Source organism: Cyprinus carpio, chromosome B1, assembly GCF_018340385.1.
Source record: "Cyprinus carpio isolate SPL01 chromosome B1, ASM1834038v1, whole genome shotgun sequence".
NCBI classification, from domain to species: domain Eukaryota; kingdom Metazoa; phylum Chordata; class Actinopteri; order Cypriniformes; family Cyprinidae; genus Cyprinus; species Cyprinus carpio.
Window position 1 is genome coordinate 39,060,792 of NC_056597.1, and position 12,188 is coordinate 39,072,979.

At 35.6% G+C, this 12,188-nt stretch overlaps 1 protein-coding gene across 1 annotated transcript in view; it reads left to right on the plus strand.

The window, feature by feature from the left end:
- The window catches only part of LOC109064038 (cilia- and flagella-associated protein 58-like), an 82,429-nt gene that overhangs the window by 33,893 nt on the left and 36,348 nt on the right, over positions 1-12,188 (plus strand). The window contains exons 12-13 of the mRNA XM_042717447.1: positions 1,690-1,830; positions 4,414-4,637. Coding sequence (XP_042573381.1) covers positions 1,690-1,830; positions 4,414-4,637 — 365 coding nt within the window. The remainder of the gene's footprint in view (positions 1-1,689; positions 1,831-4,413; positions 4,638-12,188) is intronic.

Here is a 12,188-nt window from a genome sequence, read left to right on the forward strand (position 1 = left end):
AAAAGGAGAGAAATTGTAATAGAATACACCATAACAGAATACCGTAACCAACCCTGAACTTAAACTTCTGACTGTTTACAGACTCAGCAAACGTAGCATACACACAAAGAAAGTCAGACACAGACATTCCTTGCTTCTGAAGAAAGACACACTGTGCTCCTGCTGCACACAAAATGAGATGCAATGAGACACAATTGCAATTTTGAACCTCACTCAATACACATAAATCAGCAACATATTCTGTCCTTCTTATGCAAACCGCTATGAAGAGCATCTATTGTGCATGTATGTGTAATGTTTACTAATGCTCCATCAATCTAAACCAGTTTATCATGTCAGTAAAGCACATTTTAATCTTGAATCTTGAGAGAGAGAGGAGAGAATAATAATAGCAGTGTTAAATGGCAAACAAAATTATGTGATACAGATTTTTTATATATATTTTGACAGCAATAATCAATATGAGATGAAAATAATTATGAGATTTAAAAAAAAAAATGAAAATGTTGTCATTTTTAACACTGTAATCAACTTAAATGTTTTTGTTGACTAATATATATATATATATATATATATATATATATATATATATATATATATATATATATATATTTTAAATAATTGTCCTATTAAAGTTGGACTAAATTTCACATTGTAATTGCCTCTCTCTCTCTCTCTCTCTCTCTCACACACACACACACACACACACACACACACACACATGTTTGTTTTTGTGAAAAGTGGGGACATCCCATAGGCGTAATGGTTTTTATACTGTACGAACTGTATATTCTATGGCCCTACACCAACCCTACACCTAACCCTACCCCTCACAGGAAACTTTGTGCATTTTTACTTTCTCAAAAAAACTAATACTGTATGGTTTATAGCGCCTTACAGGAAACTTTGATGAGAAAATAATGTCCTCATAAGTCACCCTCTCCTTGTAATACCTGTGTCATACCCATGTCATTATACAAAGTTGTGTCCTGATATGTCACAAAAACAAACACACACACACACACACATACACACACACACACACGCGCACACACACACACGCACACACACAACCATACATTGTATTAACACAGTGAAATGCTTTTTAAAAAATTAAGATGTATGAAAATGACATAGAAAAAAAAAAAAAAAAAAAAATACAGAATCGAGTTGTATTCATTAACATAAATCAGATATATAGAATTTACAATGCAATCCAATGAAAAAATTACAGTGCTGGATATTAAGTGATTACATGTAATCTGGATAACATAATCAGAAATAAAGTACCTGTAATCACAATATATTACATTTTAAAATGCTCATAATCAGATTACAGTTACTATAGATTACATGATTACATATTATTCACACAATGGCAGTAAACTATTCATAATTTGATTAGCCTAATTCTTCTTTTTTTCATCTCTGTCAAAATGTTACCGCTTTTATACATTTGGAAAGTCTTCCAACAAACTATAATTTCCATCATGTAATTTGTAATCAGTAACAGACTACGATTTGTAAGTAATTTACCCAGCACTTTATAGTGAATACAACATGATAAACTTTGACTGGAGCATGTAGAGCATAAAAAAAAAACACATTGACATAAAGAGAGGTAATTTCTCAGTTTTGTTTTTAACTTTTATTCTGTTCTCCTTTGCATCGATTGCCTTGTTTCTACAGGCCGAGCTACAGAGGATGAGGCAACAGGCTCAGGAGACGAATCAGTTCATTGAGAAACAGGAGGCAGAGAAACGCGAGCTGCTGAAGATCATAGCAGAGGCTGATGCTGAGAGGATCCGGCAGAAAAAAGAGCTCGATCAGGTACAGACAGGTGGAAGGTTTCAGTGAGTGTCCGCCTCTCCTTGTGTTTCTTCTTCAATAGGCTGTTTACGCTAAAGATTAAAGAGACAGTAATCTAGGTTCACTTAAAAGTTATTAGATCTGGAATATCACTTCTGACAAAGTCCAGCGGGAACAGGGTCAACCTCTCTTTAAAACAGCAAAAGGAAATTGAGTCACTGGGGAGGCCTAAATTGGTCTTGGCATTTTGAAACATTTAGTGCTTCTGATCTCAGTAAGTCAGCAGTCGAACATGATTAACTATGACAAGTCAAATCATTCAGATAGTAGGCACTGTTGTGGTGATTTTTTTTTTTTTTTTTTTTTTTTTTTTTTTTGTGTGTGTGTCTTAAAGGAGCTATGTGGAGGTTTTTACTTAAAAAAATCTTTAAGATAGAGTTTTCATTTGTACATGTATGAGCCAACCATGATGTAAAAAAAAAGAAAGACACCTCGACTGCCCCACCACGGTTGCCTCTATCAGCCTGTAGGCTCAATTGTGTGTGGAGGTGTCGGGCCCGAATTGGCGCGAAAATTCACAAAATGTGACGTCATGCACATTCTCGTCTACTTGGGCTTACAACCGTACGGCACGCCAGCCATTATAGTAAGCAGCGGCAATAGTGTTTTCAGATGGACTCTGTGGATGGAAAGAAGCGACCAGCCTCCGGCAGCACAATTCAGACCCCACGGACACTCCTCGTAAGTTAAAAAAAAAAAAAAAAACGTATCTAGTGTGGCAAAAAGAGAGAGCGTGCGCACTGAGAATGAGCATGAGACTGGCTGCAGTTCCTCTAACGGCCACTGGTGTCAGTAACGGTTAGAAATTTCAGAACCTACGCAATGCTCCTTTAAATCTATTAAGTTCATGCAAAAACAATTTGAATATGCCTTTTATGATGAACATACTTTCAGTTACTGGTTTAAAGTTTAGTTTTATATTCTTATAACATTCTCCTGACATCTCCTGACATATTTCGTCTCCTGACAAAATCTAGGTGATGTCAGGAGAATGTTTTGAAGAAAAAATAAGTTATTTTTAGGCTTTATTGAGTTACAGAAAGGCTTTAAAAGAAGTTTAGCCTAATCTTTTATTAATATATCTTCTTAAAAGTGTTGTTGTTGGTTTTTTTGCGCTCCAATTTATCATTTATTATTATTATTATTATTATTTTAGAAAATTTTGAGGGTATGTTTGTGTATCACAGTCAGTTTTTTTTTTCCCTTTTCATGATGTGCCAATATTAGTTCAGGCTTTCAGATAAATACATTCAGCGAATGACCTTATTAAAACATCATGATATTGAAGATTTAAAAATGATAATATTTGTACTAAATACTGTTTACCTTTAAATGTATTAATTTATTAATTTATCTATCATAATGATAAAAAATGAATACACTTACATAGACTCAAGATGTAAGGAAAAGTCAGCAAATCATAACAAAAATGTATGAAGCCAAAGATGACTTAATTTTATTTCAGATATCCTTGTTTGTCTTTTAGCTGAATTAAATTTAGATGTGTATGTAGCTTTGGCTGTAGGCTTGACTATTAGTTTTTATGTAGAAGAAAAAAAAGGCTTCATAAATACTTTTTTAACACATTCAATAACATCATTTTTTTTTTTTTTTACACTGCATCTTTGGTAAGTCATTCAGGTCACTATTAGAGATCATAAATTGAATGTAATGTTAATATCTGCTGCTGTACATTGCTGACATTGGTTCTTTGGTAAAGGTTAACCCATTCAAAGGGCATTCTGACCAAGTCACCTCTGCTGACACCAGCTTCCATACTCTTCTGGCTATCCATACACATTAAATAAGCTACATCATCTGTACATCCCTGAGCTCCCCAAACCGTATTGTATACTGTATGTGATGCAACTAATACCTTATACATAACATGCATTACACATATAGCTGTACATTTCAGCATTGCAGAATTTTGTGCATAAAGTTTAGTTTAGTGAAAGTTCAGAAAGAAAGTCAATTACCATTTTACATAACTTCCTTCCTAGTATATTTGGTGTTTAGAATAACACAAAAATGATTTAGATGTAAAAGGAAATGTTATATTTATGTATTGCTTATGGCCTTCCAAATGTTTCCAGACTGACTTTTTTTTGGTTAAAATCCATTAAAGAAACACCCTAAAACTTCTTTATAAGAAATTTTCCCAAACCTTCACAACATTTGTCATGTTGCATGAAGTTTTTGGCTATTATCCTGAAAAGACTAACACTGCTGAGTCATCAAATCTTTGCAGAAAACACTGGCCTGCCTTTTATTTCTATAATATATTGTCTCACCTCAGTCAGAGGTGAAAGTAAGGTTTTCTCACAGATGCTTGAAGAGCTGTTAAAAGAACCAGAACTTCGGAACCAAGCTTTTAAAAAATAAAGGGAATATAACAAAAGAACCAGCATTTACAAACAATCAATGTTTATTAACTGACAGGATAGTGAAATTTCACTGTTTTTTGGTTTAACTAATGACTTAGTATGTACACACTTGTGTACATTTGTGTATTGATTTGTGTATTTCTGTGTTTGTTTTCAAGTGAGAAATGAGCGTGACCTCCTAGGGATGCAGTTGATGAAGAGAAACGAAGCACTGGCATTACTGTACGAAAAGATCAAAATCCAGCATTCCATCATGAACAAGGGTGATATTCAGTACAATGAAAGACTGGAGGATATCAGACTCCTGAAGCTAGAGATCAAGAAGCAAAGACGAGAAAAGAACATCCTCAACAAAACCGTCTCTAATGTGGAGGACCTCAGGTAACACATTTCTTTTCAAAGTATCTGTCCACATAAGGAAGTGTTTCGGTTTGACGTTGCACACTAAGAATAGGCTTAGAGTTGTTTCACACTAAAACGTGTGTGATGTCAGAGATTGATTCATTTGGTTGGTGTGAAGGCTGTTTACGGTTCATGTGGAATGGAGTAAGCCTGAAAGTAATCTGGCTTGATGTCATATAAGTGAATCAGTCTTGATGCACTTTTGAACCACTTTATGACTTATATACAGCTATCTTTTCTTTTTTTAAAACATCTGTTGCTCTTAAACCTTATGGAAGCAGGTGCTTGATTGCTTTTCCGCTACACTCATGTATACTCTTCAGAGGTATAATGACATAATGATTATGCCTCAGTCACAGGTACATACAGCACAAAGAGATGGAGCTAATTGAGTGCTTGTCAGATAATTCTCTTGTCAGTATTGACCCCCGCTAGATGTTTATTGATGTTTTCAAAAGCTGTAATTCACCACTCTCAATAACAGTCACTTTTTCGGTCACAAAAGAAGTGCGATAAAAATCACTTTTAATGGAGTTCTTAGCTGAGTAAAAAGGAGGCGGCAACAGCTCGCTGTGGAAAATGAGGGAGCGCTTGAAAGCACTGGCAGGTCTCGCATCTGAAGTCAAACCAGATCTATAATAGATGGGTTTTACTAAGCTCCTGTTGGTTATTTTAGGAACATAAGGGGTGGTGATGACCTCACATTCTCCTCCATATCTCAAGCCAATGCAAAATCTCTAAATATTCAGTGAGTCAGAGCCTGAATTATGTACTGAAATTTCCATCGCCCCAAAATGATTTAATTAATTTAACCAGGTTCTCTCCCGTGAATAAGAAAGACAGTCACCGAAAAATACTTTTCTTCTTCTCCTTTTTTTGGTTACATTTCAATGATCTTTATCAACTACTCAACTGAGCAAAAATCTCTATATACATTCAGAAATTTAAAAAGAAGTGATAACAAGCAACCAATTTGTTCAAAAACACTGATTCAGGAACAACCAAAATGTTTTTAGGAGCAAGTCATTGAATCATTGAATTGTTGAATCATTTATTGACTTAATGAGTGCCTCATTGAATCGTTCACTCTAATTATTTTTCACAGCTCTGATTCATTCATGAAAGAAATAACTGGCTATGGCTGAATGCAGAATCACATGTTAGCATACTACTCTTACTATTTCTGCCATATAACTATTTAACAAAAAGCAGTACACGGTTCTAAATTTAACCTGTATTTATGAGCTAGTCAATGAATACTTCAATTGAACGATTCATTCACAACACTAATTGATTCTAGAGGAAAACAAGCAGCTTGCTTTATGTGTGAGTATTTAAATCATTCACTCAAATGTTTCTTTCACACCTCTAATTAATTCATGAATGAAACAAGTGGTTGCTGAATTTCAAACCATGTACTAGCATGCTACTCTTACTGATTCTGCCATAGTTAGATATGATAAATAAGTAAGAGTAGTATTCTAGTATGTGCTTCTGAATTCAGCAAATGTCTTTATAAGCAAGTCATTGAATATAAGCTACTGTCTGTATGAGTGAGTAATTGAATCATTGACTCCAATAGTTTGTCCACAACACTGACAGATTCAAAAACCAAACAAAGCAACTGTTTTTATTAGTGAGTCAATTAAACATTTGCTTGAATGATTCATGCAAAACATTGATTCATTCAAGAAGCAGCTGTCTTTATGAGTGACTCAATGAATAAATCAATCAAATGATTTAGTTCAAATGGCTGATTCATTCAAGAATGAAACTACTGTGTGTTGCTCAGTGGAAACTTAAGGGCTTGCTCTTTTTTATTAATGCATCGACTTTAATTTATTTCACTTCTGCAAACTATGGTTTGCTACATTCTAGTCGGCTGCAGTTGGATTGGCATTCTCACTTTAGAGAGCATCTTTCCTTCTGCTAAAAAATGAGCACTCTTCAAATCACCTATGTCCCCATAGCACCCTAAACTCTTAACAGAAAATATACACGTATCAATGTGCTTCCTATACCCTGAAACATATGTGAAAATCAATGAGCTAGTGGTAAGGTTTCAGAGAGACTAGTCAGCAGCCGCTGTGCCAGATGGGTTGACTTGGCGCCCGAGCTTAGATGCCAAGATCTCTGCTGATATACAAGCCTCTATGGTAAACAGGTGGCAAATTTTTGTCATTATTGCTGTCATCAGTGCAATGTAGTTCCCTCAAAGACGCTGACTGTAGCATATCGGTGCCTAGCTGTGGAGCAATATTTCCTCTAGGTTTAAGGGTTTCTGGGACAAGTCATGAAAGCAAAGTCTCATGAGGAACTGACATCCTTCTGTGTTTACATTTATACATTTAGCAGACGCTTTCATCCAAAGCAAATTACAAATGAGGAATTCAACACAAATACAACAAAGTTTCAAAACTGCTTCTTGCATTATAGAGCAGCTAGATTGAGCACAACAGAAGCAAACAGTGTGTTTATAGTGTGGTTATTTATTTTTTACTCCTTTTAACCAGATTTTTTTAAATTTAATTATTTATTGGTAATACTCCTTAACTCTTCTTGAAACACGGTTACTCATGGCTCAGGATACTACATAAATGACATATGAAATGCATTTGCACATTTTGTGTGATTGGCTCATTTCAAATGTACATCTGTGCTTTCAGCATATATATTTATACTGTAGATCCTTTAAAAATGAATGGTTGCTTTCACATTTCTCGAGAAAATGAGAATCTTTTATGGCACCTTTAATTACTTTAAAGCTTGATGGACATGCTCTCTGTGAACTGTCATTGTCTACCAAGAAATGTGTAAAAATCTACTTTTGTCGTCCACAGAATGGTTTGGAGCAAAACAAGTAAACTATGTCAAGAATAATTCCTTCTACCATTGAAAGGTTTGGGGTCGGTATACTTCACATGATCTTTCAGAAAGCATTCTAATAGAAACATTTCTTAATATTCATGTGGAAAACAGTTGCGATGCTTCATATTGTTGAGGAAAAAAGGTGTCTTAACCGTCACTTATGACCAGTTAACTGCATCCTTCATGAAATATAAAAATAAAATAAAATAAAATAAAATAAAATAAAATAAAATTAAATAAAATAAAAAATCTTAACCCAGACTTTTGAATAAACTTTCAAACTTTGAATCCAACTTAACAGAAGAATCTCCAGGAATCTCAAAGGAAAAGATTCTTGAACCATTTCAAAATAGTCTATGTCAGTGATACTCCAAAAAGACCCTAACACATTCAGATGGGAGTTCATCTATTCCTGAAGAGTGTCCTAAGGAGAGTTGCTGTACCGCTGTTGTCACCTACTGAGGCGGAAGGTGCTAGGGTGATAACTTTGACTTGACATCTCTGTGTTAGTTTGTCAACTCATGGGCCCCTGAATGCTTGTCAACAAGCTTGTGATTCAGTCACAAATAATGATCTGCCTCTGTGCAACTTAGCAATTAAACTGTGCTATATACAACCAAAAATAAAGCTGTAGAAAAGATGGTCAAAAACTCTGGGCCATAAGAACTGCATTCAGATGTGCTAAGGAAGCTCCTCCCAACATCCACTCAACAGAGACAGAGAATGATTGGAATGTAAATGCAACCATTTTCTTAATTATGACAGCCGACTGAACTCTACTTCTCAAAAGAGATTGCAATCAAGTCTCATATACATAATGATAATGTATACAGTTTTAAATCATACATAGATACATGCTCAGACCTTTCATGCTACCCACAAGGTCACCCCGTATCATGATAAGGTACTGTACTTAAAATCTGCTCCTGTAACAGATGTATATTACAATTGAGAGATAACATGTGTGTTCTTTTGATAAGGTTTGGCACCTTCCCATTAAGTTTTAGAAAGATAGAACCATAGGTCTGCACAATTGCTAGAATAAATCATTGAGATTGGGGCTGCTGTGATTAACAAATCTTGAAAAGTGATGATTGCATTCAAGGCATTTTATTGTGTTTGTTTGAATGTCCATTGTGTGAATGAATGCAGTGGTCAATTGGAAGCATGTATATTAGCCACTGTTCTATATAAATGACTCATATAATTCTAAACCATCATTAGACTGTGAAGCCACCAGAAGTGTTCAGTGCTGTTTCACACCATGCAAGTTTTAAAGTAACATTCTAGACAGAGCTCATATTATTGCATGAACAGTATTAGCACGGGTTTTTAACTTAACATGTTTTGCAGTCAATGAGACCATAATAATTAATACCATAATGAACTAAATTCTGTTGCATTTTGCCTGAAATATTCATTAGAAGATTCAAACCACAGAGTGGAATGAACAATACAGATCATGGAGCAGTGATGTGAAAGTGTTTGTTTTTGTGTGTGTGTGTTTTTTCTTTGATCCAGCTTTGAACCAAATTCTTGCATTGCTTTCATGCGTTGTGTGTTTGTCTACTGTAATAAGGAGGTCTTTCCATTTTAAATGATTTCAAAGAGCCCATACTCCAAAATAAATTATGGCTAACTCTGCCTGAATCACAGGGTTACCCTTATGTGCACTTCACGTCAATTAAAACAGCGTTAGTACGTGTTCTACTGCTCTCAAACTTCTTTCCCTCGCTCCATCCCCCCTTTTTTATTGCATTAGAGGAACATTATATAATTGCTTCTCTGAAATAAGGACAGAAATAGAAAGAAAAACAGAATGAGAGAGAGAGAGGTTACGACAGATAAGACCTTACCTTTGACATTTTAGCTCACTGCTGCACATTTTCCGGACAGAGGCCTTGGACTCTATCACAGCTCATTGTTTTATATGTGTACTGCTGTAGGCACATTTCTGTAACTGCTCTATTTTTTCTCTCTCTTTGCCTCCATATCTGTCTCATACCGGTGCCCAGTACCACTTGTCTTCCATTCTTTCTACCTTTATTACTCTATTTCTTCTCTTAAGCGTGAACATTTGTAATTTAGCGGTTGGTATATCATTGAAATATGTCACTTTCTACAAATTAAAAATGGTGAAGATTGTGTGTGTGTGTGTGTGTGTGTGTGTGTGTGTGTGTGTGTGTGTGTGTGTGTGTGTGTGTGTGTGTGTGTGTGTGTGTGCGTGTGTGTGTGTGTCGATCATGGCAAATGTGAACTTTGATCAAGTATGGAAGATTATGCTCTTTCACCCTGCTCGAAAGTGCATTTAGTCTACATTGCACACTAGGGTTGCATGGCATGGTGCTAAAAAGTACAATAGTTCTCAGTAAAAATAAACATAGTAGTAATAATAATAATAATCATTTAGAAACCATGGTTTAGGCATTATTATTATTATTATTTTTATTATTATTTAGCATATTTAGATCCCTGTCTCGGGCAACAATATGCTCCAACTGTCATTAGTATGAAAAATTTCAAAAGTTAAAAAATCTGTCAACAATTGACTTCCATCTTTTATTCACCTCTGGTTGAGCTAGGTGACGCATTCAGAACCATATGTTCCTCCCATCCTCTTGCTCATTAAAAAATGGAAACATGAAAAGCAGTTGAGTGGCATCCTGACAGATGAATTCCCAGTAATCCGCTTCCATTAAGATCAGCATGAATATTTCATAAGTATTAAATAAATGTACCTTAAGCATTGCCTAACTGCTAGCTGCGCTAACTTGTAACTTGGCATTATATGCCGCTTTCTTCAAACAAACCAAGATATAATCCCTCAGATATTAGAGGTTTTATGCATGCAGTCTTTACACATGGCAGCTGGTAAAACTCGAAATCAAATGAGGGAGAGAAAAATGCCAGCTTTCTTTTAGTAAAAAAAAGAATAATTGGTATATGCAAGAAATAATCAGTCAGCCGGTCATTATTGCAAAATAAATCCCAAAGCAGAGGAGTCTTACATCATCCTGAAGTTGTTTTGCAATAATAACCAACTGATTGAAGATGGTCCAGCTTGTTGCATGACTATATTCCCAAAAAGCTATAAAATAGATATGTAGTACTGCAGAGATTGACCAAAAATAAGTATTCCAGAATTATTATTATTATTCAAATCTGCTGTTTCCAAACCAGGGTTATTATAGTTCTGTCATGACAACCCTCAGAAGATTTTAGCATGGTAAAGGATATGACAGTGTTAATGTATTTGGTCTTGGCGGAGTATTTCTGGTATGTTGCTGAATTGCTGCTGCTGTTGTTGTAGATTATTGCTGCTGCAAAGCAAGTACATGAACTTAAGTACCAAGTACTGCCAATACATACGCTGATATGGTTCTGTGTGTTTTTAAGATATACCACTGCTGAACAAATAGCAAATAAAATAACCCATAGCAGATCCATACAGGTGGAGCTGGGGAAGGTGGAGGGTTTCAGAGGAACCCTGAAAGCATGCTGGGAAATGCTCTAGTGAATGCTAACCAGCCATTTAAATGTAAAGCAGCAAGCTAATTGGCTGTGTATGCAACATGAACCAATTAGCTTATGCCAACTAGTTTGACACTGTGAATATCATCAGTTTGCGTTCACATTCTGTTTTTGGCCGCTTACAGAGCCTGGGGCTGTCACAGAGACAGGTGGGATATCTCAAGACACCTATATCAGTGATATATGTCAGGTGATAGATACATTATGTGTTGCGTTTATAAGAATCACTTGCGGCAGCTTTAGGGTGGTACATGTGGAAGTGCTATGGCCTATAGGAGGTGGCTGTTAATGTTTCTTAGTGGGAAGATGCTGGTGTTAATGTTGCTGATGATAATTAGGCCTGTACATATTAGCAAGGCCAGTTCATGCCACCATTGCCTTTTATTTTACCATTTTCTGCTATTGCCTGCAAATATGTGTAGTTTCATTGGGAAGACCACGTTCTGCAACACAGGAAAATGTGTGTGTGGGCGAGAGTCCTGAACTCTAGAAGCTTGTTGATTAAAGTTTAAGTCCCTGATATCAACCCTGCCTTCGTAAATAAATCAATCTATATAACCCAACCCACTCTTTCTCTCGCCTTCCGTATCTCCATGCAGATCTCAGTCGAAGCAACAGTAAAAAGGAGGAATACAAACTAAAACACTGACTAAGAGAAAGATATGGATAAAATGCATCTGGGTTTCTTTTTTCTATTCTAAATCAGTTATTTATTTGTCATAGTGGAATTAATTTGTTGACGGCGAAAGATGGATGGCTTGCTTTCGTTTAGTGGACAGTGATGTATTTATGCAAAACACAATTGAGAAGAGAGAATAGTGAGAGCAGAAAAACAAAAGCTTTGCCAAAAACACAATTAAAATGCATAAATTAAAGCCACAGCCAGCAAAAGGCAAGCAAATGGAAAGGCTGCTTTATTTTTCCCAATCTGAACAGGAAATCCTTTCAGGGTTCTATTGTCTGCTGTAAGGTGTAGTAAAATGACCAATGACTAAGATTAATACGGTTTCCCTGGAGCACTGATGTCAGTAATTACTGTATGCTCTTGTGTCACATTTTATGTTATTCTCTTTCTTATACAGTATATTCTTTTCAAAGAGATATCATGCATTTATGTACACACAATACTAA